The sequence below is a fragment of the Mustela lutreola genome, chromosome 9 (genome assembly GCF_030435805.1).
Source record: "Mustela lutreola isolate mMusLut2 chromosome 9, mMusLut2.pri, whole genome shotgun sequence".
NCBI lineage: Eukaryota > Metazoa > Chordata > Mammalia > Carnivora > Mustelidae > Mustela > Mustela lutreola.
In genome coordinates this window covers 26,286,442-26,314,059 of record NC_081298.1, presented here as the reverse complement: position 1 = coordinate 26,314,059, position 27,618 = coordinate 26,286,442, and the positions used below count along the sequence as shown (strand labels likewise).

The 27,618-nt window shown below is 40.3% G+C and overlaps 1 protein-coding gene across 5 annotated transcripts in view; it reads left to right on the top strand.

Moving 5' to 3' along the window:
- Positions 1–25,574, top strand: part of TPX2 (TPX2 microtubule nucleation factor) — a 57,527-nt gene extending 31,953 nt beyond the window's left edge. For 4 of the 5 annotated variants that reach the window (XM_059133611.1, XM_059133612.1, XM_059133614.1 and 1 more), the window contains exons 7-17: positions 1,997–2,118; positions 3,217–3,368; positions 4,437–4,605; positions 6,761–6,902; positions 7,997–8,213; positions 17,142–17,237; positions 18,263–18,439; positions 19,073–19,219; positions 21,483–21,594; positions 22,277–22,464; positions 24,257–25,574. In XM_059133611.1, the coding sequence (XP_058989594.1) occupies positions 1,997–2,118; positions 3,217–3,368; positions 4,437–4,605; positions 6,761–6,902; positions 7,997–8,213; positions 17,142–17,237; positions 18,263–18,439; positions 19,073–19,219; positions 21,483–21,594; positions 22,277–22,464; positions 24,257–24,367 (1,633 nt within the window). In that variant the 3' untranslated portion in view covers positions 24,368–25,574. The remainder of the gene's footprint in view (positions 1–1,996; positions 2,119–3,216; positions 3,369–4,436; positions 4,606–6,760; positions 6,903–7,996; positions 8,214–17,141; positions 17,238–18,262; positions 18,440–19,072; positions 19,220–21,482; positions 21,595–22,276; positions 22,465–24,256) is intronic. The other variant, XM_059133616.1, reaches the window with a different exon arrangement.
- Positions 25,575–27,618: the final 2,044 nt, after the last annotated feature.

Here is a 27,618-nt window from a genome sequence, read left to right as displayed (position 1 = left end):
CTGAATTGAATAGTTCTAATTTTGCCAAGCTCCCTTCTGGTCTTTACTCAAGCAAAAAATATATTTTCACAATCAGTGTACAGGAGCACCTGAGTGGCTCAGTGGGTTAAGCCTCTGCCTTCAGCTCAGGTCATGGTCTCAGGGTCTTGGGATCAAGCCCTGGCCTCGGGCTCTCTGCCCAGCAGGGAGCCTGCTTCCCCCTCTCTGCCTGCTTCTCTGCCTACTTGTGATCTCTCTCTCTGTCAAATAAATAAATAAAATCTTTAAAAAAAAATTAGTGTACATACAACTTTGGATTCTATTTTCCTTGCTTGCCATGAGACTATTTCATTTTTTTTCCTGTACTACCATAAATTCTTCACATTTATCCTTTTTTAATAGTTAATAGTCTATCAAATTATATTTAACTATTTCCTGTTGAAAATGCAGTTACCAGTTTTTCACATTATAAATAATCAGCAAACATCTTTAGTGGCAGGGACTTTTCTTTGAGTAGTTTCTTTAGGCTAAAGAAAGAGAAATTCCTTGATTATAGGGTATGACTAGTATTATGGCTATTGATATTAATTACCAATTTGGTTTCTTTTTTTAAAATTTTTTTTATTTTAAAGACTTTATTTATTTATTTGACAGAGATCACAAGTAGATGGAGAGAGAGGCAGGCAGAGAGAGAGAGAGAGAGAGAGAGAAGCAGGCTCCCTGCTGAGCAGAGAGCCCGATATGGGACTTGATCCCAGGACCCTGAGATCGCGACCCGAGTGGAAGGCAGCGGCTTAACCCGCTGAGCCACCCAGGCGCCCTGGTTTCTTTTTTTAATTTTGACTTTATTTTTTAATACATATATATATATTTTAGAGGGAGGAGGGTTTGAGGAAGCGGGGGAGATAGAGAATCTTAAGCAGACTCCCTGCCCCGGTACAGAGCCTGTTGCGGGCTTGATCTCACAACACTGATATGAACTGAGCCAAAGTCGAGAATCAGACATCCAACTGACTGAGCCACCCAGGTGGCCCACAAATTTTATTTCGAAACAGATATGTATGAATTTACAGTGCCATCAGCTCTGGATGAATATTTTTGTTTCCTTGTACTCTCATCCACATCGAACTTGTTTTTTTACATTTAAAATTGTTTCAAATTTAATTGATATAATGTTGATGGCATGAACTTATTTTAATTTTTATTTGATTACTGACAGGATTGTATTACTGTTATTATAAACATATTTTCTCTTATGTGATATGTAAATGTATTTTGCATATTTCCTCTTGGGTAAATTGTCTGTTTCCTTTTCTGTTTATCTATAAGTGGTCTTAGTGATACTTTCATTGCTTAGAATGGCTACTCTAAATTGAATTTCTACTATGTGTTAGGTACTTCAGAAATATCCGATTTAATAGTCACAAATATTCTATGAGGATAAATAATTATATTCTTCATTTTACAGTAGAGGTAACTGAGGCTCAGAGGGATTAAATAATTTTCTAAAGATCACATGGGCAGAAAATGAAATGACAGGGTAGGGATTTGAGCTCTGGTTGGTTTTTCTCCTAAGTCTGTCCTCTCTTAATCACAGTGTGTATTTTATGTAGACTTTTGTCATATTTCTTGCAAATACTTCCCAATTCTACTGGTATTTTATTTTTTTAAATTTTTTTATTTTTTATTTTTCTACTGGTATTTTAATCTTGCCTTTTCTTGTGGCCTAAAAGCTAATCACTGTATAGTCAAATTTATGAGTCCTTTGTATTATCTTCTATAGTCTATTTTAGCTGTTGTTTTGAGAAATTTTCAATATTTTGATATAAATTGTGAATCAGGTTTTCTTTCATAGTGTTGCATAATTAAGTCAATATCAATTTATGAGAATACTTTTTGGTTTTGCTGATTATCTTATCACAGGTTAAAAATCAAATCTATGTAATACCTTTATACGATTTTGAATCATGAGCCTCTTTCTTCTCTCCTCTTATTTCTATTACTGATTTGCCCTTAGGCAGAAGATTCTAAAAAGTACTGAGGAGCAAGAGTTGGAGAAGAGAATGAAAATGCAACAGGAAGTGGTGGAGATGCGGAAAAAGAATGAAGAATTCAAGAAACTTGCTCTTGCCGGAATAGGTCAGCTTGGCTCTTGTTCAGTCTGATTTATGAGGGGTGCTTCTCATTATCTTCGTAGGGTTTTTGAAGTTTCTAAAGGCAAAAAGGTGTCCTTGGTTAGTAGTCAGTAGAAAAAGATAATGTTTATTAGAAAGCTGGTTTCCTTTATATCCCCATGACCATTCCCTAGAATGTTCTATATACATTGGACCAGGGCCCTGGCTGGCTCAGTCAATAGGGCATGTGATTCTTGGTCTTGGGGTCATAAGTTCAACCCCCAAGTTGGGCAAAGCGTTTACTTAAAAAAAAAAAAAAAAAAAAGTATTACATACACCGGGCCTTTCTTAGAGTGCACTCTTCTTCTCTGCCTCTAATTAATTACAGGACTCACAGCCATCATTTGAGGCCTTTTTCCATGAGACCTTCCCTCATTTCTTTAAGTAAAATTAATTCCTCCCTCCTTTTTCTTCCTAATTCTTTTTCTTTGTATTAGAAAAAGAAGGGATTAGGACTGAGACAGAAGATAAAGCCATTGGGCAGGCCAGTTTTTTGTTGTTGTGTTCCCATTTTAATCCTAGACAGAGGAAAAGAAAGCTGAGTGAATCCAATTGTAGCTACAGAGGGAAAGCAGGACTGAGGGATCCAAGGGGTCAGAGCTCTGCTTTGCTTTTAAATAGAGTTATTATTGGTGGAGGTCAAAGCTATAAAGCCCTGCTTACGGGGTTGAAAAAGCACCCCTGGAGTTTATAGGGTTTCCCTCTTAGATAGGTTTAGTTAAGTATGCTTTTCTAGTCAATCTATAGCTTTTCCTGTCAAAAGAATTCCAGTTACTGTGCATCTCCAGAGCTATGACCACACCTGGGGGTTGGGATTCTTTTCCCCTTGTGCCACCTTTTTGCAATCTGCATCTGACCCGAGGTCCTCAAATCAAGAGTACTCCGTGAATGAGGCACATACAGTAGTGTCTCTGAGGACTGTTTCAAGGTTTGGGTGATGTGTAGAGAGCAAACAAAGTTAGATCCATGGTGATAGAAATACCAAAAGGACTAGATAAAGGAGATTTACTGATACTCTCTATTCTTAGTGTTACCTGTGTGTTTTACTCTGCTTTTCACTCAGGGCAACCTGTGAAGAAATCAGTGAGCCAAGTAACCAAATCAGTTGACTTCCACTTCCGCACAGATGAGCGAATCAAACAACATCCTAAGAATCAAGAGGAATATAAGGAAGTGAATTTTACATCCGAACTGCGAAAACATCCTCCTTCTCCTGTAAGTTGATGGGCTCAGTGGATATTCTTATACTAACTTAGCAAGGATTTCAGGTGTAGTAGTTGGGTCACTACTTCTAATAATATAATTGAGAGAAGCATGTTTTTGAGTTAAGATAGATCTAAATCCTCACTTTGCCCTGTTTGCTATGTATGATCTTAGAGAAATCGCTCCGTTTTTCTGGGAAGCATCTTAGGAAGTTGCTGTGAAAATTGAATTGAGAATGTACATAAAGCACATAAAATAATTATGTGTGGCAAATTATAGGTCCCAGCTTGTTGCAGTTTGTGCTTTATAAAATTCTTGGGGGAAAAAAACCACAAAACTTAAATCTACAGAGTTGTGTAGAATATATGACAGGGCTTATGGGGAAAAATGGTGTTGGGGCAGATCACTCATACCTAACAGAAGCAGTAAGAATCCTAAGTGAAAAAGAATAAGTGAAAAGTAATAAGAATTTCTACATCCATTTGCGGTGGGCATTATTGCTTGTTGAAATCAGTCCTTTGCAGTCTCAGACTCTGGGATTATGCTTCTTCCTTTGAGATATCAATCCTTAAAGAGTTTTATTTCCAATCAGAGATCAGTTTTATGAAAATCAGTCACCCAAGGACTAGGCTTCTTCATCTCTTAGTTTTGGGGAAGATATCTGCAGAGATTCTGATTCAGGCAGCTCTCTAGCCTGATAAAGACCCAGAACCCAAATCAGCTTTTTCTTAACGAGATTGGGGATGAGGACAATACTTTTGCAGCTTTTTTTTTTTTCCTTCTAATTCTTAGAAGACTTGTTCTTGCTGGCTTTAAAACATTGACATGCTTGGGAAAAATCACTTTATTTACTATTGCAGAACAGATCATTTGTTAAGCGCTACGTCCTTTCTCCCTTTTTTAAAAGATGGGAATGGACTAGTTTTAACTCTTGCTCAAGAACTGACAAATTTAAGAATAATAATCTTGGCTTCACCACAGGCCTTTTTTCTTTTGATCCTCTGAGCTAAATATGCGGCTTGTGGGAGATCTGAGCTTTTCTATAACACTTCATTGGGAGAATAACTTCTTTCTTTACAGGCCAGAGTAACAAAGGGATGCACCATTATTAAGCCTTTCAACCTGTCCCAAGGAAAGAAAAGAACATTTGACGAAACAGCTTCTACGTACGTGCCCCTTGCACAGCAGGTCGAAGCCTTTCATAAACGAACCCCTAACAGATATCACTTGAGGAGCAGGAAGGATGATAGTAAGTTTTATACCAATGTTATAGCCTCCCCTAGAATTCCCTTTGCTTATACAAATTTGCCTTTTGTTGAAATCCTAGCTTTCAAACTACAGTATGGCATGTGCCTATATGCCGCCAACACATGTACCATTGAGCATCTCTGCACTCTTGCACCCTACCCTGGCTATCTGTTACTTATACCCATCAACCACCTTGATCCTCCTGATCAGTAATTGGCCAGGGATTATACCTTCGCCATGTGTCAGTGTCACAGTACAGCTAGTGACCTATAGAAAATGAAAGTATCCCATTCATTCAGGATTGCGTGGTTACCACTACAAACCAGGCATTGTTGGGTGTAGAGGGTACAGCAGTGAATAAAATGGACTTGGTGACTCAGTGAGAGAGATAAATAGATCATTACATTACACATGTATATTATGTTATCTATTCGTCTATTGATGGACACTTGGGCTGCTTCCATAATTTGGCTATTGTAAATAATGCTACAGTAAACATAGGGTGCACATATCTTTTTGAATTAGTGTTTTTGTATTCTTTGGGTAAATACCCAGTAGTGGAATTACTGGATCATGTGGTAGTTCTATTTTTAATTTTCTGAGGAAGCTCCTTACTATTTTTCGCAGTGGCTGCACTAGTTTGCACTCCCACCAACAGTGTGGGAGTGTTCCTTTTTCTTCACATCCTTGCCAGCACATGTTTCTTTTGTGTTGTTTTTCGTTTTGTTTTGTTTTTTTAAGATTTATTTATCAGAGAGAGAGAGGTAGATAGAACATGAGTAGACGTAGGGGCAGAGGGAGAGGGAGATGAGCAGACTCCCCACTGAGCAGGGAGCCTGATGTGGGACTCAATCCCAGAACCCTGGCATCATGATCTGAGCCAAATGCAGACGCTGAACCAACTGAGCCACCCAGGTGCCCCATCTTATGTTGTTGATTCTAGCAATTCTGATAGGTTTGAGGTAATCTCATTGTGGTTTTGATTTGCATTTTCCTGATGATGAGTAATGTTGAACATCTTTTCATGTGTCTGTTGGCCATTTTTATGTCTTCTTTGGAGAAATGTCTGTTCATGTCTTCTGCCCATTTCTAAATTAGATTATTTGGGGTTTTCTGGTGTTGAGTTGTATAAGTTCTTTATATATTTTGGATACTAACCCTTTGTTGGATATGTTGTTTGCAAATATCTTATCCCTTTCCTAGGTCGTCTTTTAGTTTTGTTGTTTCCTTTACTGTCCAAAATCTTTTTACTGTGATGTAGTCCCAGTAGTTTATTTTTGCTCTTATTTCCTTGACGCAGGTGACATATCTAGAAAAATGTTGCTGCGGCCAATGTCAGAGAAATTACTGCCTATGCTCTCTTCTAGGATATTTATGATTTCAGATCTGACATTTAGGTCCTTAATCAATTTTGAGTTTATTTTTGTGTTTGGTGTATTTTCTGCAATTTTTATTTAAAGCTTTATATAGTTAGAAATAATGGCTGTATATATACTTGAAGACTGGCTTATTTCTAAAATAAATAGATTTGGTTTGTATCTCCTGCCATTAGGTGATCAGATCTAAAGTAAAGGATTCATTCTACATAATTATGAAAATTGACAAGTTTGCCCTGGTCAGGCGAATCAGTGTTTTCTATGAATGATAGTGACGGTCTTAAGATTGATGCTTTGACTTTTTTTTTTTTTTTTTTTTTTTTTTTACTTTCTCTATTTGACTTTCTGTGAGAGGTGTTCTTGGTTTTTTGATATAGTTGCTTTAAGGGAATTGACAAAATTGGGAGTTAATACTTGATCTTTAGAAAGGCTTTATTTTAAAGCTGGAATAAGCAAAAATCTTATGTGTTGATAAGAACCAAAGTATTGGCATTATCAATAGAAAACTGGTACATGTGTAGGCAGTGATGAGTCCATCAGACACAAGTGGATTTTAAGTTCAGAAAATGATAGAGTTTACCCAAAGACGGCCTTCATCATACCCCTCAGTAAAAAGTGACAGGCAAGAAGGTGCTGCATGTTTGTCAGGTTGACTGACATGAGCTGAGCTGAGTGTGGAGGGCCGCCGCTCTGATCTGGCATTACGCGCTAACTGAGTCAGCACCTACAGAAAACACAGTCTCATAGAGCTAGATGAATGTCTATGATCTTGCTTTACAGTTCTGTTACCCTCCAAATCTGCTGCGGTCAAGCTATCCAGAGACCCACAGACTCCTGTGCTGCAAACCAAACAGCGCACAAGGCCTGTGACCTGCAAAAGTGCAGCGGATCAGGAGGCAGAGGAACTCGAGAAACTGCAACAGTAAGTCCCATCGGCAGTATTTGAGGAAGAGTTCTAAGTATCTGCTTTCTTTTCGGTTCTATAATGGGGATAGTTGCTGATTTTCTTGCCATTGGATTTTTTTTTTTTTTTTTTAATGGCATTTGAGTTACAGGCTCTCTACAGTCTGTGCTCCTGCCTCAATAATTAAAAAATTAGAAGCGGGAATATAGAGATATCCTGGAGTATAAGCTGGTTAAAAAAACAAATGCAGAGGTTGGGGTGGGAGAACTTACTCAGGATTCCAATTAAGGAGTGTCCTCTGAGCTTCATTTAAGCAAATCTCACCCTTTATGGCTACCCAAGGGCTCATTAGAGCTATTGTTGGTGGAGAAAACTAGAACATAATGTGGTTAGCACTGGAGTTTGTCTCCTGTCTTCTGCTTTCATTCCTTTTTGTACTTTGAGGAGGGGCAGCTTCCTCTGGGTAGAGAAACCCCAATCTTTTTTTTTTTTAAGATTTTATTTATTTATTTGACAGAGAGAGAGATCACAAGTAGGCAGAGAGGCCACAAGTAGGCAGAGAGGCAGGCAGAGAGAGAGGGGGAAGCAGGCTCCCTGCTGAGCAGACAGCCTGATATGGAGCTCGATCCCAGGACCCTGAGATCATGACCTGAGCTGAAGGCAGAGGCTTTAACCCACTGAGCCACCAGGCGCCCCAAGATTTTATTTTTTTATTTGACAGAGAGAGTGCACAAGTAGGCAGAGGCAGGCAGAAAGAAGGAAGCAGACTCCCTGCCGAGCAGAGAGCCGGATTCAGGGCTTGATCCCAGGATTGCTTGATCCTAAGACTCTGGGATCATGACCTGAACCAAAGGCAGAGGCTTTAACCCACTGAGCCACCTAGGCGCCCTGAGAAACCCCAATCTTTAAAGCAGAGGGAATGTTAGGACTGGTTCCTTTATTCTTTGCTCTGGAGGTAGAGACAATGGCTATGGAGAGAGTCGAATTTTGCTGTGCTTGAATAATCATCATAATTACTATTTTTTTGTTTTGGCCTACTTTGTTGTTTGTGTAGCTTTTATTAACAGTGTGTGTGTGTGTGTGTGTTTGTCATTTAAACTCTCATCTTACAGATACAAATTCAAAGCACGGGAACTCGATCCCAGAATTCTTGAAGGTGGGCCCATCTTGCCCAAGAAACCTCCTGTGAAGCCACCCACTCAGCCTGTTGGCTTTGATTTGGAAATTGAGAAAAGAATCCAGGAACGGGAGTCAAAGAAGAAATCGGAAGATGAACACTTTGAATTTCATTCCAGACCTTGCCCTACTAAAATTTTGGAAGATGTTGTGGTAAGAATGCTTGGGGTTCTGCACACTGGCAGAAACGTCCTGCTCGGGACCAGATTATCTATCTACATGTTCACAAATGTTTGAGCAGATGCTACGATCAGGGCATTGTATTAGGAGCTATAGGTGATAGAGACAGATCAGAAGTGGATTTTACTCTCAGGAAACTTAAAGTCAAGTAAGGGAGACAACATATGTATAAATAATATAAAATTAGAAGTGTTCTAAGAGAGGTGACAGTTAAAATTACTGTAGGAATTCAAGGGAGATAATGATTTCTTCCAGACAGAAGGTTCAGGGAATGCTTTGTGGAGGAGGGAACATATGACATAAGCCATTTAGGCGTCCCTCTTTTTTTTTTTAAGATTTTATTTATTCAGCAGCACCTGGGTGACCCAGTCGATTAAGCGGCTGCCTTTGGCTCAGGTCATGATCCCAGGGTCCTGGAATTGAGCCCCGCATGGGCATCCCTGCTCGTTGGGGAGCCTGCTTCTGCCTCTCCACCCCCCAACTCCTCTTCTTGTGCTCTCTCTCTCTCAAATAAATAAAATCTTTAAGAAAAAAAATATTTTATTTATTCATTTGAAAGAAAGAGCAGAGTGCAAGAGCAGGGGTGGGAGGGAAGAGAGGGGGAGGGAGAAGCAAACTCCCTGCTGAGCAGGGAGCCCAGTGCAGGGCTCAGTCCCAGGAGGCTGGGATCATGATCTGAGCTGAAGGCAGATGATTAACTGACGGAGCCACCTAGGTGCCCCTGACTATGTATTAAAAAGAACTCATTTTTAAAGTAATTTAAAGGGAACATTAAATCACTATGTAAATGGAAAACCAGTATTTTTTGCCATGAATAACAATAGTAATAGCTAATAGATAAAGCTTATTACGTGCCAAGGTTTAGTTTAGTTTTTGTTTTTTTTAAAGATTTTATTTATTTATTTGACAGAGAGAAATCACAAGTAGGCAGAGAGGCAGGCAGAGGGGGGGGGGGGAAGCTGGCTCCCTGCTGAGCAGAGAGCCTGATGCGGGGCTCGATCCCAGGACCCTGAGATCATGACCTGAACTGAAGGCAGAGGATTTAACCCACTGAGCCATGCAGGCGCCCCCCAAGTTTTAGTCTTAAGTTCTTCAATTTGTATAATAACTTAATTAATTTTCATAATAACCCTATGAGGTAAACACTATAGGTCTTATTATTAATCTATTTTATAGTTAGGAAATACAGAGATTAAATAACTTGCCCAAGATCGTAAACTAACCAATGGCAGATGTGGGATAAATACTAGGTAGTATGGTTTCAGGATCTGTGCTCTTATATTAAAATAGAAGGTACCTTTTTAAATGGCAATGTCTTAGGAAATATGTGAGCATTAAAAAAGTAGGGTGCATCCCACCTAACATCCTCTTCCATATTATCTGTCTTAATTTTTAGAAATGCTGATTTAGGAAATCAGGCTGGCAGTTTGTTTTCCTTTGGACATGCTAGGGTGAAGTGGTACATGTGGAGGGGTGCCTAGAGTTCAGTAAGAGTTCAGTGAGATCTTAGAGGACCCTTGTACCAGGTTATGCGTTGTTGAGAGTTCTGGATAAGCAGATCAGCAACGCACTAGGCAAGTAAGTAAGATGCAACCGAATTGATGTGGTGTGTTTCAAGGAAGTGTTTGCCAAATCCCGCTGGTTCTCAGAATCCTCTGGGGATCTTATTACATAAACAGATTCCTGGGCCCCACCCCTGGAGTTTTGATTTGTTATGTGCAGCATAGATTAGAGAGAGCCCCAGTGAGAACTTCATGTCTGACACACAGTAAGCAGTCATGTTGTTAATAGTAATAACTGTCATTTTATCGCATGCTTACCTCATACCGAGTGTTCTATGTAGATTATCGTACTTATTTCTTGAAACAATTCTTAAGAGATAGGTTTTATTTTTAGCCCTGTTTTTTAGATGAGGAAGAGACATTAGGAGGTATCTAGTATGCAGAGCCAGGATTTGAACCTGTCATCTCCTCGAGCACTATATTCTTCCACAGTGCTGACTTACCATTGTTTATTTTAGCAATCTCAGTTTTTGAGTTTGACACTGGCTGTTTGTAGTTCTCCCTTTAAAAATTTCTGGTGATTTTACTTCAAGTGTTGGTTTCTAGAGAAGCAAAGTGTAGGAGACATTAGGTGCATTCTCTCTTACCCTCCTCATTTTTTAGAAAGGGAGGCTTTGAAAGGGGAATGTGGCTTGCTCATGTATTTAAAAGTTGGTGGCAGAATTGAGATTAGGTCCCATAACTTCTAGTTCTTGACTCTTCTAGCAGAACAGAGGAGCCTGCTTGTCTGTTTGTCACTGTTTTTTTTTCATCCATGTCCTTCTGGTACTGAAGTTCCTTCCGCATGTCCTTATGGTATTTCTTGTGCTCTTAAACTTGTAGTTGGTAGGTGGCAAGGAGACAACGGGGCTGATGAGAGATGGGCTTGCATAGCAGTGGGCCATGAGGCAGAGATGAAAAAAGCACTCTTGGGGCAGAGGTGGAGTGATGAAAACTTTGAGCTCTAGGGTGTGAAATGTGAACTTGGTGCCGACATCTAGTGGGGAGCTGGGGCACCACAGAGGTGGATGTGGTGTCGGTGAGGCCAGTGAGTAATTTTAGCAGCAGTATGAGACCAGCAGGCTTTTTTTTTTTTTTTTTTTTCCCCATGCTCCCGAGATAACATTGCTTTACAGTAATTTCCTAACTGCTCTTGTCCCAGGGCATTTGGGGGCCTATCCTGCCGTAGGGAGAAATGCTCACCCCTAACACCCCCCTCCCCCATCCTGGGCTGCTTTCCCTAAATCCGCCATCTGTCCACCACATTACCCACTTCTAACCACCCATCACTTCTTTAGAGCTGTCTTCCTGGAAATTCCCATTAGGAGTCCCCCGACCCCAAACCCAGCCCCCATTATTCTTTAGCTGCGCATTCTGCTAGGTTTCTTCAGAGCACTTTTGAAAATCAGGGAATACCTGATTTGTTACCTTTTCATTATCTCTTTTCCTCCACTAGAATGTGAGCTCCCTGAAAGCAGGGACTGTGTACATTTGTCTCACTCAGTTTTGTATCCCCTGCACCTGATGTCGCTGCAGAAGCACTCCACTAGTGGGTAACTGAGTGAGTGATAGTACCAGCTGAAATGCACAGGCCCTGGCTGTGTGAGGTACTGGGAATTCAGAGATGGGGAAATCACAGCACTCATCCTCACAGTTTTCATAGTTTGGTAGAGCAGATTGATATATAGACACATAAGAACAGTACTGTCAATCAACATGGGTTCATCGAACTAATTATTACTTTTTGTAGGTCCTGTGGAGAATGCAAAGGAATGTAAATGGCAACATCCCTGCCCTCAAGTAGCTTACAACTAGGAAAATTTAAAATAGTAAGCAAGAAGTCTTCTGTTTTTAAAAACCCAGTATTCAGCCTGGGTACCCCTGTTTTTTAAAAATTTCTGATTTGAGTCCCTAAGTTAGCGTTGAAGGCAATAGAGATGGGGTGTAGGTGGGTCACTGCTACAGAGTTGGTATTTATCAATCACCTTTTCCTCTCCTCCAATCAGTGAGGAGTGAGCCTATTCATAGATAGCTCTTTTGTGACTTATTTGTTAGAGGTTTCTATTGCTATTTTATTTTATTTTATTTTATTTTTTTAAGATTTTATTTATTTATTTGACAGAGAGAAATCACAAGTAGGCAGAGAGGCAGGCAGAGAGAGAGAGAGAGGAGGAAGCAGGCTCCCTGCTGAGCAGAGAGCCTGATGCGGGACTCGATCCCAGGACCCTGAGATCATGACCTGAGCCGAAGGCAGCGGCTTAACCACTGAGCCACCCAGGCGCCCCTCTATTGCTATTTTAAAATGTACATCTCTGTCAGGTGAATGCAGAGAGGGGAAGAAAGGAAAAGAGGGATTATTTTGGAACTAAATGAATCCTTAGGTATTTATTTCTATTATTTTATGAAAAGAAATTTATTTATGAAAAGAAATGAGCAGCATGGCTCAGTCGGTTAAGTGTCTTGACTTTGGCATAGATCATGATTTCAGAGTCCTGGGACAGACTCTGCACTGGGCTCCACACTCAGCAGGGAGTCTGCTTCTCCCTCTCTCCTGCTCCTCCCCCACTCACACACACACACACACACACTCTCTCTCCCCTGCCCCGCCCCAAAATAAATCTTAAATAAACAAACAAACTGGGGTATGGGGGTGGCTCATTTAGTTAAGCATCTGTCTTTGGCTCAGGTCATGATGTCAGGGTCCTAAAATTGAACCCCATATGGGGGGGGTTCCTGCTCAGCAGGAAGTCTGCTTCTCTCCTTCTGCTGCTCCCCCTGTTTCTGCTCTTTCAGTTACACTCTCTCTCTAATAAATAAATAAAATCCTAAAAAAATAAGGAAACAGCCAAAAACCCAAGGCCTAGAAGGCTCTCTAATGAGCTCCAGGTTACGCAGATTAGAATCAGAGAAGGACTAGAACCAACCTCTGAGCCTTGCTTCATGTTCTTCCCACTCCCACATGCTCTGAGTGTTCTCTCAAGAGGCTGGTAGCTACCTGTAGAACAACAGGCTCTTGCTTGTTTTATGGTTAGCATTGAAAACCCATTTCACGGGCTTTTGTCACTTTCATTTTAATTTCTGCTCTATGGGATTTCACTATTCCTAGTGATCCTGGCTTTCTTTAGAAAACAGCTTCTGCAGCAGAATGAGCATTTTCTTTACAGTGGTTACCTTGGCAGGGTATAAATTCTTTTCAATGACTGGTCCTCATTATACAAAGCATTTTGGAAAAGCCACTTATCTTCGAGTCTATGGCACACAGTCTTGGATCTCTTCAGCAGTGGCAAATGTTCATATTTTAAAGATTAATTTTCCTTTAAGAGCTAATCTGAATCATTTGCAACTAAAACTAAGTAGTCCAGGATAAAAGAGCTGAAAATAATTTTGCTTAATTAAAAGTAAATATTGACCGACTGCCTTGCATTGCTTAAAAATGAGCTTTGAAGGCCACTCCAAGAAAGACATTCCAAACATGTTTTAAGCAGTTAGAGCATTGTAGGGATTAAAGAGAACTCTCTCTCCCAAGGTATAAATTGGGAGCTCAAGAGTCCAAGGTACAAATTCTGTTATTCATTTTTACTATATTCAATGAACATATACTGAATGCTTTATACTTGCCAAAGTCTTTGTTAGGTACTAAGATTAATGTAATAACAGTCCCCACTCTTGAAGGCTGGCAGGCGTTGAACATCTGAATGCACAGTGCTGTGAAGTTTTTTATGTACTGTCCTGGAACTACATACAGGGAAAGAGGGGTTATTTCATAGGTTCTGGGAGTGGAGAGATCAGTTGAAAGCCTTTATTAAAAAAAGAGATGCTTCAATAGAGGCTTAAAAAGAAGGTTTAGGAGCTTCCAAGCAGCTGGGATAAATGGCTAAGAAAGATTTCAAAGAGAACACAAATAAAGGTATGGAGAGAACCAGCGTTAACATTTTGGCAACTGCCAGTAGTTCGTAGTGGTTGGAGGGTGAGCTGTAGAAAGGGACAAGAGATAAGGCTGAACAGTCAGGCAGGGCACCGTATTATGAGGTACCTTGTACTTCATGGCAAGGAATTTGTTATACTATTGTAGGTAGCAGAGGAGCAATGAAAGAACTTTTTAAGTCAGGAAGTTATGTGATCCAATGTGTCTTAGACAAGTAATTCTGACTATATATAGAAGATGAATTGGAGGAGTGAGATGAGAAGCTGGAGGACTATTATAAGGCTAGTGGAATGGTAGAGGTAATCAGTGGTGTGGCCTGTGTATGGTGGTGAAGAGTGAAGAGAAGGAAGAATAGAGGGCAGATGGACACAGCATACACATGCAAATATAACACATAAAGGTTTGAATTTTATCATTTTATTTTATTTTTTCATCATGATAAGTATACTCTTTAACCCCCATCCCCTATTTCTCCCATCCCCCCACCCCCTCACTTCCTGTCCAGGAACCATCAGTATGTTCTCTATAGTGGAGAATCTGTTTCTTAGTTTCTCTTTGTCTCTCTTTTTTCCCTTTGCTCATTTGATTTTTAAATAATGCACATGAGTGAAATCATATGGTATTTGTCTTTCTCTGACGGACTTATTTTGTTTCGCACTCTACTCTCTGGTTCCATCTGTATTGTTATAAATGGCAAGATTTCATTTGTTTTGTAATGGCTGAATAATATGCCATTGGTATTGGGGTGTGTGTGTGTGCACATGTGTGCACACACACACACGCCCCATCTTTCTTAGCCACTTATCTAGCAGTGGATATTTGGGCTGCTTCCATGGTTTGGCTGTTGTAAATAATGCTGCAGTTTTTATTTTTATTTATTTTTTTAAAGATTTTATTTATTTATTTGTCAGAGAGAGAGCAAGTGAGCACAGGCAGACAGAGTGGCAGGCAGAGGCAGAGGGGGAAGCAGGCTCCTTGCTCAGCAAGGAGCTGAGGGACTTGATGTGGGACTCAATCCCAGGACCCTGGGATCATGACCTGAGCCGAAGGCAGCCGCTTAACCAATTGAGCCACCCAGGTGTCCCTATTTTTATTTTTTTTTAAATTGATCTGGTCATAATACTTCATTCAAAAAAGCCCAAGAGATACCCCTTTTTAGTTAGGATTAATTGGCAGATTTGTGATAGAGTATGAATTCTACGAGAATCAGAAAGTGCTTATGGAACAACTTTGTAAAATGTGTTAGTCCTGAATGATATGCACAGTATGGTACATGTAACTCAGCCTGCAAGGATTTAAAATGTTGGCAGTGTTTTGGAATCATGACGGGAAAAATCTTCAGAGTAGTTGAATGTATGAGAATTATGGAATATAGAAAATTCATCTCTTCCCTTAATCTACTCTCAAAGAGGTATAAAAGTTAACCCAGATTTTATTTTCTATGCTTAATTATATATATTTTTAAAACAAAAAATTAATATTCTCTATTTTAGCAACTTGTCCCTCTCCCTTCAATATTATAAACACTGTAGTATGTCAGTAATAAAGATATATTTAATTGTTCTTTATAGCTGTATAATATTCTTTTGTATGGATGCACCAAAATTTAAAAAAGGAGTTAACCAATACTTTTTGATAAACAATTGAGCTATTTGTAATTTTTTATTCTTTTAAAAAGTATATTGAAATAATGCCTAAAAACAAAAACTAAACTAGAGATCCAATACTAGAGGTGGAATATTGGGTGAAAGAGTATGACCATTTAAAAATTTAATAGGTAGGGGCACCTGGGTGGCTCGTCATTGAGCATCTGCCTTTGGCTCAGGTCATGATTCCAGGGTCGGGATCCGGCCCCACATCAGGCTCCCTGCTCAGCAGGAAGTCTGCTTCTCCCTCTCCCACTCCCCCTGCATGTATTCCCTCTTTTGCTGTCTCTATCTCTGTCAAATAAATAAATCTTTAAAAAAAAAAAAAAAGTGGGGGTGGGCCTGGGTGGCTCAGTCAGTTAAGCATCTGTCTTTGGCTCAGGTTGTGATCCCAGGGTCCCAAGCAGAAAGCTTGCTTCTCCCTCTCCTGCTCCCCCCACCTCCCCCTGCTTGTGCATATCCTTTCTCGCTCTCTTGTGCTCTCTCTCTCCCTGTCAAATAAATAAAATCTTAAAAAAAAAAATTGAACAGGTAATTCCCCAATGTGTACCAATTTATGACCCAACTGTATGTGAGTGCTGACTTCTCTTTCATATGTGGCAACACTGGTATCAATCAGTCCTTCAAATATTACTCAGTCTTATAAGTGAAGAATAACCTGATTTAATTTATATTTTTAAAAATTATTGAGATCGAGTCTCTTGTGTATCTTTGTGAACTGTTTGTTGTTTGTTTGGCAGAAGAAAATTTAGCTCTTGCCCATACTTTTTCCCATTTCCCTATTTTTTAAAAGATTTTCTTTTCTTTTTTTAAAGATTTTATTTATTTATTTGACAGAGCAAGCATGAGAGAGGAGAGGTCAGAGGGAGAAGCAGACTCCCTGCTGAGCAGAGAGCCCAATGTGGGACTTGATCCTAGGACTCCAGGATCATGACCTAAGCCAAAGGCATTTGCTTAACCAACTGAACCACCTAGACACCCCTCAGATTTTATTTTAAGTAATCTCTACACCCAGCATGGGGCTCAGACTGGAAATTAGGAGTCACGTGTTCTACCAACTGAGCCAGCCAGGCAGCCTGAGGGTGATGTTTTTGAACATAAGTTCTCATTGTAGAGTTGTGTGAGGAATAGGTTTAAGAAAGTGGACAGTATCTATTCTGATCCTAAATGCATTTGGAAGTCTTTTTTTATTTTTTATTTTTTTGGTTTTGAGGGATTAGAGTATAGAAAGGGAGAGAAACAATAAAATAAAATAAAATAAAATAAAATAAAATAATAAAATTAATCGACATTAATTTGTTTTCTGTTTTTCATAAGCACCAAAAAAGATTGTGATGAATCCTATTTTTACAAGCCATGCCCTTGTTATTCGCTGCTCTTCTGTATGGTAATCTACCGTTAGAATGCTACTGTGTTTCATTAGGCGGGTAAACAGCAATATACTAAATAAAGTACTAGACTTTTTTTGGTTCCTGGTATATGAACTCCCCTTTAATTAAATCCCTTTAATAGAGGGATTTGATCTTTTTTTTTAAGGATTTTTATTTATTTGACAGAGAGAGCACAAGCAGGGGGAGTGTCAGGCAGAGGGAGAGGGAGAAGGAGACGCCCCACTGAGCAGAGAGCCCAACATGGGACTTAATCCCAGGACCCTGGGATCATGCCCTTAGCCAAAGGCCAATGCTTAACCAACTGAGCCACCCAGGGTCCCCGAGAGGGATTTGATCTTATCACACAGCATAGTAGAGATTGTCCTGGGATGTCTAATTGAATTGCTTACTCCTTGTAGGGTGTTCCTGAGAAGAAAGTACTTCCAATCACTGTCCCCAAGTCACCGGCCTTTGCACTGAAGAACAGAATCCGAATGCCCACCAAAGAAGATGAGGTGATTCCCTGGGATAGAGGGAGTTTTCTTCCTTCTACTTTATCAATTTAATTTAAGCTTTCTTCTTTCTTAAGCTTAATGGAATTCAAAGGCAGTCACTCTCATCTGGAGCTGTCTTTAACAGCGGGTATATGAACATTTGGTCATCTTTTTTGCTCCCCCAAGAACAAAGTAGTTGGTAAGGGTATGAATCTTCTGGCCTTCAGTAGTGACTGGTTATACAACTAATTGGATGCTTATCCATTTCGGTAGCTTTGAAAATCAACCTGTCATAACTTGGATCAAAAGTTGATAAGCCCTATATTTTATTTTGCCTAAGCTATTGTCACCATTCAGTGAGGGACTTTTAAAATTCACACTGAGCAGTTATATCCACCCTGTCTGATCTCCACTAACCCGAGGGTTGCTAAGGTTACTGTGTGGTGATAGTTCATGAAATTGGAATACATAAACTGTCATTGATCAGGCTAGTTTCTTGTTACATCTCCCATTTTATCTATAAATATCCAGAGTTAGGGTAATTCTATAGCAGATCTCAAGCATAAACCTTTTTATAGGTTCATTTGAAACTAAAATACACCGTAATCTTATGTTACCAGCTTGAACCCAAACAACTTACTTGGTCCTATTCTGGGTTTGGCAACAATTAACTCCCAGTCACATGTTTTAGTGGAGTCTGGAGGCTGGGTCAAAGAAGAGGCCAAGGTATATGCTTACGTAGTACCTCTCCTCTGTTCTTTATTTTGTTCACATTGTTTGATCTCATTTCGGTTTTACAGCCTCCCTTTAGATCCTTCCAGAGTAATTGTGTTAGTCCTTTATCAAATGCTTTCACACTGGTCTCACTCCTATGAAGTGGTAGATGACTTAGGTATTATCCCTCTTTGGTAGAAAAGGAAGCAAAGACACCTAGAAGGTTGAGTGACTTGCCTTAATTAATGATTTCTCTCAAGTACTGTCTTTGGACACCCACATTCTGAAGAGGTGAGATAGAGCTTATGTCTAAACTATGGTTTTTCCTTTAGGAAGAGGAGGAGCCGGTAGTGATAAGAGCGCAACCTGTGCCACATTACGGGGTGCCTTTTAAGCCCCAAATCCCAGAGGCAAGAACTGTGGAAATATGCCCTTTCTCTTTTGATTCTCGAGACAAAGAACGTCAGTTACAGAAGGAGAAGAAAATAAAAGAACTGCAGAAAGGGGAGGTAGGTGTTTCCATTTCTACAAGTACATAATACTATTCTTTGATCTGTCACAGATAATCTTTTATGTTACACTTCTAGCTATAAAATCACTGACTTCCTTTGATCCCTCTAAGAACCTTATGAAGTATAAATAGGGCAAGTTTTTAATAACCCTTCTGGCACAAGGAGATTAAGTGACTTGCCTGTGATCATGTTGCTAGCTATTGGCAATATTGGGAGGATAACCTAGATTTCCTTTTGAAACGCTTACTCTTTCTGCTATACATATCATACTGCTTTAAAAACTGGCCTTTTCGGGGTGCCTGGGTGGCTCAGTGGGTAAAGCCGCTGCCTTCAGCTCAGGTCATGATCTCAGGGTCCTGGGATCGAGTCCCGCATCGGGCTCTCTGCTCGGCAGGGAGCCTGCTTCCTCCTCTCTCTCTCTCTCTGCCTGCCTCTCTGCCTACTTGTGATCTCTCTCTCTCTGTCAAATAAATAAATAAATAAATAAATAAATAAATAAATAAATAAATAAAAATAAATAAAAACTGGCCTTTTCTATATTTCGGATTCATCCACATACTCTGGAGTAACTCTTGCTTTCTGGCTAGAGAGACCTTAGGATCTTAAATCTTGTGTTTTCTTTTCTGTTAGGTGCCTAAGTTTAAGGCACTTCCTTTGCCTCATTTTGACACCGTTAACCTGCCAGAGAAGAAGGTGAAGACCACAACTCAGATTGAGCCTTTCTGCCTGGAGACTGACAGAAGAGGTGCTCTGAAGGCACAGACTTGGAAGCACCAGGTGGGGGATGGGGAGAGCAGCTAACATTTTCATTGCATCATTGTTGGTTTGTTAGAATAGGTAGACCCACTACACAGAAATTTATCTGAAAACTAACATACTGGATTATTTCAGGGACTCTCACTCTAAATCAGGGGTCAGCAGACTTTCTGTAAAAGACCAGATAGTGGGGCAACTTGGGGTGGCTCAGTCAGTTTAGTGTCAAACTCCTGATTTCAGCTCAGGTCATGATCTCAGGGTCCTGGAATCAAGCCCCACATCAGGCTCCTCACTCAGCAGGGAGTCTGCTTATTTCCCTCTCCCATTGCCCCTTCCCCTGCTCATGTTCTCTCTCTCTCTCTCTCTCCTTCTCATAAATAAATATTTAATAAAAATAATAAAAAATGAAAGACCAGGTAGTAAATATTTTAAATTTTTATGTGACATATAGTCTCTGTCACATACTGTGTGTGTGTGTGTGTGTGTGTGTGTGTGTATTTTCAACCCTTTGAAACTGTGAAAACCAGACTTAGCTCAAGGTCTATACAAAGAGGGATTGCAAGCTGGATTTGGCCCACAGACTGAAGTTTGCTGACCTCTGCTCCAAGTGATCCATCTGGGGAATGTGAGAACTAAAAGGCTCTTTTTGCATCAGGACTCTAAGATCTCATCTGTTCCATCTATTAGATTTCTTCCCTACGTGTTTACTCCTTTCTGTTAGTACTTTGATAAGAAATAGTATGGTGAGAATAGATCCTCAGTATGGAGTGCTGTTTTCTCAACATAGTATCCTCCTTTGCTCTTTGTAGATGACAGGTGATTAAAAACAATTGGTTGTTGGTTGGTATAATTGGGATCTAATAATGTGCTATTTGGAAAAAAATTACCCTGAATCCCTAAGTTTGTAAGTGTTTTTATATCATCACTTACCCTGGATTGTTCAAAAGGAGCTCTGAGCTGATCTTTCTAGGAAGTCAAAAGGTTTGATTGCTTACATGACTACATATAAGTCCCTTGGTGGTGGTGTTCCCTAGGAAAACTTAGGACTGTTGTTTTGGAAGTGATAGTGAATCTGTCTTTCCAGGACCATGACATAAAATGTCTGTGGGATATTTCCTATAATAAGAAAAAAAAAGATTTTAAGTTTTTCAAGCATACACAAGAGGATAGTATAATGGTAAGAGGTAGAGAGGATAGTATGATCTTCTTCCATGAACCTGTCACTTGGTTCTATAGTGATCAAAACATGGAAAATCTTATTTTATCTGCATTTCTACCTACCTCTACACTGGATATTTCTACCAACAAAAGATAACTTTGAAGCGAATTCTAAGTATCATTTTAATATCAAGTAAAGATATGTATCTTTATATCTTCAGTATGTATCTTTAAAAATATAAGTATAAAAACCTCCATAATACTATCACACATAAAAAGATTAATAGTAATCTCTTAATAGTGACAAATAGTGTTCTTACATCTCCAAATCTCTCATTGAATTATTCAAATCAGAATCCAAATAAAGTCCACATATTGCATTTGTTTGATAAATCTCTAAGTCCCCTTTTCTCTGTAGGCTCCTCTACTTACATATTACTTGTGGAATAAACTGGCTTGTTTGTCCTATAAATTTTCCACAATCCCAGTTTTGGTCATTGTATTCCCATGGTGTTATTTAATATATTCCTGTTCCTTCTGTATTTCCTGTAAATGAGTGGTTAAACCTAAAGGCTTGATTAAATTCTGGTTAGATTTGGGGCACCTGAGTGGGTTCTGTTGGTTAAGCATTTGCCTTTGGCTCAGGTCATGGTCTCAGGGTCCTGGGATTGAGCCCCGTGTTATGCTCCCTGCTTATCGGAAGTCTGCCTCTCCCTCTCCCCCTGCCTCTCCACCCTCCCCCACCTCTGCACCCTGCTCATGCTTTTCTCTCTCTCTCAAATAAATAAATATAATCTTTAGAGAATATTCTGGTTAGATTTTTGGGGGGGTTGGGAGGGAGAATACTTTATAGATGATCACATCCAAGGGTACATAATGTCCACACATTTATTTTTATGTTCGGATACGCCTTAAAAGTACCTAAAGATATTTTCTAGTTCTCCGTGGATTCCAAGGTTATCAGTCTGATCTATTTAGTGTAAAGGGGGTTTTAACTGGGGTTTAAATGAAGTCATCTCCTGCCTTTATTGATGAAGCCATTTAGAAACGTTAGTTCTTAAGCCACTGAGGCAGCAGTTCTGGAAAGTTGTACTGTTGCTTATCTAACAGACATTCTTTCTAACAGCTGGAGGAAGAACTGAAACAGCAGAGAGAAGCAGCTTGCTTCAAGGCTCGTCCAAACACCGTCATCTCCCAGGAGCCCTTTGTTCCCAAGAAAGAGAAGAAATCCATTGCAGGTAGTATTATATGTATTCTTGGGGGATCAGGGCAGAATTGTCAGACTTCCCGGGGAGGATGCTAGGACTCCGTTGTGTCAGTATCAGCTGTGTCAACCAGAAGCATTTGCCTTTAGAGGATCTAGTTGTTCTCTTCTTGGACCAGGTTTTTGGTCTTTGTTGAACCATGCACCTGTGCTGAATTTGCAGTCTATGTTGGGGCCAGATTCAGAGAACAAGAGCCTAGGCAAAGGCAGCTGGCATTTCCACAGCAGTCATGGACTTTACTCACCCAAAGAGTAGTAAGTAAGGGAGGAAGAGCCATGACTTCTTTCTGGAGTCTTCTTTTCCATGAAGCAAGCCTTAGGTATAAAACGCTTGATTCTTTAAAGCACTAGGTAAGGTGTCAGAAAATGGATTCTTCTCCTACATCTGTCTCAGAATCACCGTGTAGTTTTGAGCAAGATATTTCATCTGTATGGGTCTCGCTTTTCTCTGAATTAGATGGTTTCCAGGAGCCCTTCCAACTGTTAAAATCCTAGGACTTTTTCTTTGTGGTATGTTCCTCCTTTCTGCTGACAGGGCTTCCCTAGAATTTAGCCTTTCTGTTGCCGGGTGTGTCTGTGCTACTTGCTGCATGCAGGGGGCTGGGTTTATGCAGGTCGTGCTTGTGCACCAATATTGTCTCTGTTTCTGTACTCAGAGGGCCTTTCTGGTTCTCTAGTTCAGGAACCTTTCCAGCTGGCCACTGAGAAGAGAGCCAAGGAGCGGCAGGAGCTGGAGAAGAGAATGGCTGAGGTAGAAGCTCAGAAAATCCAGCAGCTGGAGGAGGCCAGGCACCAGGAGGAAGAGCAGCAGAGGGAGGAGCTGGCCAGGCTACGGAAAGAACTGGTAACTGGGCAGCATTAACACTGACTAACCTAGAGTTGTCTCTGTTTTATCTGTACCTTGCCTTGTCCCAGAAAGGATCTATGGTGGCCTACCAGGACATATCAAAGATGAGTGAAGGTGGAAAATCACACAAACCAAGAACGGTGGCAAAATTGTGATGTGAACAATGTTAAAGATGTGCACATTGTGATCCATGTGTCCGCTACGTTTGAGCCTTAATTTTGGCTCTTTTTAGAAACCAACCTGTTGGTTACAAAACTCACAGTGTTCATGAGATACAAACAAGCTAATAGTTAAAAACAACAACAACAACAACAAAAACTAGTCTTGATACTGAATTCAGACAGAATTTCTTCTGGGGGGTCTTCATAAGGAGGATATCATGTGGTATAACATGCACAGTGATGCATTCCTAGGATTTATTTATTTATCTCATTTTTATTATTTCCTTTACACTTAAGAAAACCGATGTGGTTTTGCAATTAGACAAGAATATGTAGGTAGGGAAGGACATGGGAATTACATTGCAACTGCATTTTCATTTTTCTCTTAATAATTTACTCAAATTTCTTGGGGTTATAGCACCTATTGGTCCATGTGACCTTCAATGCTAACACTAGAAAAATGATTTAGATATTAAGTTATCCAGAAAGAAAGCTTAATTTGCAGTTAGGACTTTTTCACTCAGAGGGCAGCAAGGTGCATTCACTGCATTAATGAGCAAAGAGACAGTTTCAGATGGAACTTCATGAGACTGATAAAAGGAAGATTATATAAATACATAAGTTGTTGCAGTTTTGTCTCAAAAGCCTAGGCCAGCTGCTGTTAGAGCTGTTGGCAGAGATGACTGTGGCCTTGGGAAGGTTTTAGGGACAAACTTAAAGGGACTAACTTGTTGGAAAAACCCAAGCTGCCCTTTGCTGATTGGATGAAAAAAATGATACAGTTCCCACTCTAGATATGCTCACAGAACCAGCCTTTTTTCCAGCCTGAAGTTCTTTGATTTTTCTTCAACACTCGGTACTGCTTCTTGTATTTGTCCCCATCTTCGAGGTGTTACTTAACAACGATTCTCAGTGTAGGCTGGTACTGGTGTCAGGGTCCTAAAGCACAGTTCAGTCGATGCTAGTTAGCTCTCACTAACCTGACTTAATTCAGGATTGTTTTAGATTGCCCAGAAGGAAGGCTGGCTTTCTCCCAGCAGCCCTTCCTGGTTATGGTTTTTCTTTATTTGTTTGTCCATGGTTTGGGTGACTATTAAGACTTGATAAGTTTAAGATTGTACTCTGGGAGGTTTTGTTTGTTTGTTTGTTTGTTTAAACATACAGTGTATTGTTAGTTTCAGTGGTAGAGTTCAGTGATTCATCAGTCTTATGGCACCCAGTGTTCATTACATCCCATGCCCTTCTTAATGTCCATCACCCATTTATCCCAGCCCCCCCACTCCCCAGGCTGATGGGTTCTTAACATGTATCTCTTTTCTGCTGCAGTTGTGTACAGCTCGGTTAGCCCTAATAAAAAAAACAATCAAGCTCAAGCTGGAGTTAGGCTTGATGTTCTTTGGTGCAGACTGAGGGACCCCCAAGACCTGAACAGAAACCTACTTGGGCACAAAAGCTCACGTGCTTTTCCTTTATGCTGTGTTGCATTTTTTACCCCCTCTTGGATAGTGATTTGGATCTCTTAAGACTATATAAACATTTTCTCAAGAAGAAAAAAATAAATGAAAACAACTATATGCATAGTTCTCTAACATCCTGATCAGTGGTAATTCTCTGTCCTTACTCTGCAGGTGCACAAGGCAAATCCAATACGCAAGTACCAGGGTGTGGAAGTAAAGTCAAGTGACCAGCCTCTGACTGTGCCCATTTCTCCCAAGTTCTCCACTCGATTCCACTGCTAACCTGAGCCGTGAGCTGCAGGCACCACCTGAGAACAGGAGCTGCTCTTTTCATCAAACCAGGAGCCTTCTTTCCTTGTCACCAGGGCATGGAGAGAACCCATTTCTCAAGACTTTTACCTGCCCATGCCCAACAGAGTGTACCTGACAAGTGTGGACCTCAATTTTGTTGAGAGTTGTTTTCCTACGTTATTGAGACTAAGAATGAGACCCAACTGATGCATGTCTTGCTCTGACTCCATGTGATGATTTCTTTGAACCATCAGTCAACCTTTAATATGAGTCTTAACTCTGACTAAGTTTGAAGTTTCTGTATCAGCACAGTAGATACTCTCTGTTGCCTCTTCACTCCCCTCTCCCTTTTTTTCTTTTTAACCAGAAAATAAAGATAGTTAAATACTAAGATAGGATTTAAGTCATGGCTTTCCTGAGGAACAGTCAGTGTATCAGATTCTTTCCTCATTTCTGCCCCAAATGAATTTAGAGTCAAGTAGACTGTCTCTACAAGGGCGGAAGTCTCATTAATTGCACAGCCACGAGGAAGACCATGGACCGACATGGAGCCTCATGGCATCCATCGGCAAGTTTTGGGGCAGAGTTGCTGTTAAGGCACGTTCTTCCTTGTCAATGCTGATAATAGGGGATGCTGTCCAGTACACATTTTAAGTCCTCTGATAAACTGGAGAGGAATAAATATGTTTGTCTTCCCTTCCCTGATTTTGTTACCTCATGTTTTTAATTCTGTCAAGCCCCCTTGGAGGTCACTTCTTATTGGAGAAATGGGTACTTTGAGAGGAGGAGGGTCCAGGAACTTTTTAAAGCACAGGCTCTGTCCTTAGAGGAATGTGCTTTGTAACGCTTTTCTGGCCTTCCTTATTTTGTTAACTCCCTTCCCGGAAATACTCTGGAAGGCAATCCACGTGTGTTATGCCTTCACACAGACCTGTGCCTTCTTTCCTAAATGTGTTTTTTCTCATCTGGAAAATTCCTTATAAGGCTAAAGTAAAATCTTTTTCATAAATCCTTCCTTGAACCCCGACCTCTGCAGGCAAGAGTGATCACTTCCTTCTGTGTGCCTCTCAAATGTTTCCTGTATATATCTCTAGTAGAACAGTTATACTGCTGAATTACTTGTTCACAAACTGGTAGAGACCCAGATATCTAAAATTTTCTTAGTCCTTGAAAATAAAAATTATCTTAGTCATCTCTGTATTTTTGTAGCTGGCACAGAATTTGCTAGATCCATGTTAAATACTCTATTTTCTCTTACACTTGTCCTTATTTATGAACTGTACTCTTCACTAGTCCTCTACTTCTGAGCTAAAGGATATAAGAGCATCCATATTCAGCCCACGCCAGTCCTAGGCACTCTAGAAGATAGTAAACTTATTTTACATTCCTTTCATTTATTCATTCAATGAGCATTATGAACAGGCTGTTGTAGATTCGGTGACGGATGATAAAGCGAGACATGATTTGCAGATCCCTGAGCCTCCTGAAGACCACTGACCGAAGCAAGATATAATTCCCTTATTCATTCCCATAAGTGTAGATTACAGGGCCATACTTACTCATGCAATTCATTTAACAACTATTTACTTGGCGCTAAGTGTATATACCTTGGGACCACTTAGTCTCTGGGAGTAGAACAACGAACAGAAGAACTTGCCTTCATGGAGCTTACCTTTTAGGAGGGAAGACAGACCATAAGCAAGCAGCTGTCCTCTCTCCTGTCATGTAGAAAATGTTTCTCTGACTACCATGTAGAGAATAGACTGGAATGGGTTGGGGCATGTCGGTGAGAGTTAATAGGAGCTTGGGCTGGGGTAGCAGCAGTGGAGTTGGTGAGAAATGGTTGGGTTCTGAGTGTATCCTGAAGTTGTAACTGGCAAGACTTGATATATTGGACGTGGTGTGCGAGAAAGAGGGTAATTGAGGAAGGTACATAGATTATCTGTCCTGTTTTTGACAGTTTTTGGCAGTTTTTGACAGTTCATGGTCATTCATATATTTCCATCTGGTATCAAATGTTTTATGTATTTCACCCATTTTTTAAATTTTTAGTCATTGCAGGGAAGAGAATAAATCCAACCCTCAAAATGAGGGTCCTAGAAAGAGCATTACTGAGAATTATGGACCTACTGGATCCTTCTGGATTGCCCTCTCCAGACAGGCCCATGTCGGGGTGGTAATGTGTGACAGTCTTGGAGAGGCAACAGAATGGGATTACATTACTTCAGAGCAAAGACCTTAAAACTGAGATGCAGACATCCATTGCCTCCTGCTCCCCAGAATTCCTCAGTTTCCCAGCAGCAGGCTGTTTCTCCTCAGCTCCGTCTGTCTAGTACCCCATTCTCTTTCTTCATGATCCTCGTTTCTAATAGTCTCCCATTTCCTCCAAAGCTCAAAATTTCCACTTCTATCTTACAGAGGAAGTCAGGTTCTTTATCCCTTCCAGCCATATTCTAGTGGGAGCTGCACTTTCAACACCCAGAATTTGCTCTGAAATTTTCCTAAGCAAAGAACCTGCCCTCTGATAGGAATTTACTGAATTTTACTGAGAAATCTGGCTGTCACACTATGCTTGGCAATCTTACAAGGCTTCTAGCTCATGCGCACATGCCGATGGTTAGCATTCCCACAGTTTCTGGGAAGGACTTTGTTTTCAGCGTTGTTTTGACTTGGCCATGGTTTCCCATTGCTAATAGTCTCGTGCTCATTAACATACATGTGAGCTTACTGTTCACTCTTACTGTGGTCGGTCGTTTTGTCCTTGTGTGATTGCTCTGTTGCCATCTTGACTGCTGTTTTTATGCCTTGCCGGTTCTTTTCCACAGAGCTGTGTCCCTGGAAAGTGGAGCTTGGGCAGTAGGAGCTACCGTGGCAGCCACTCCAGAGTTTAACGGAGAGAACACCCGTATACAAGGCATTGGAACAAGACGAGATGTGACTGAGTAATGTGAGACACTAAAAGTACTGAGGGAGTTCAGAGATTGTTTTTGGAGATGAGGCTGCCGTGCTTAAAGATGTTCCTTTTTTTTTTTTTAAGTAAAAATTGCCAAAGGAGTATAGTATGTCTTTTGGAAACCATTAAAATAATTCAGACCATATAGAATAAACCATGCAAGTCTCTTTATTTCCCTGCTCCCATTTCCCAGGGGTACCCCATTGCTAACAATTGCATATTCTTCCGGAAGGTTTTTTTGTAACACGCAGATTTCAAGGGCATTTTTCTTTTCTTGTAATAATAAGAT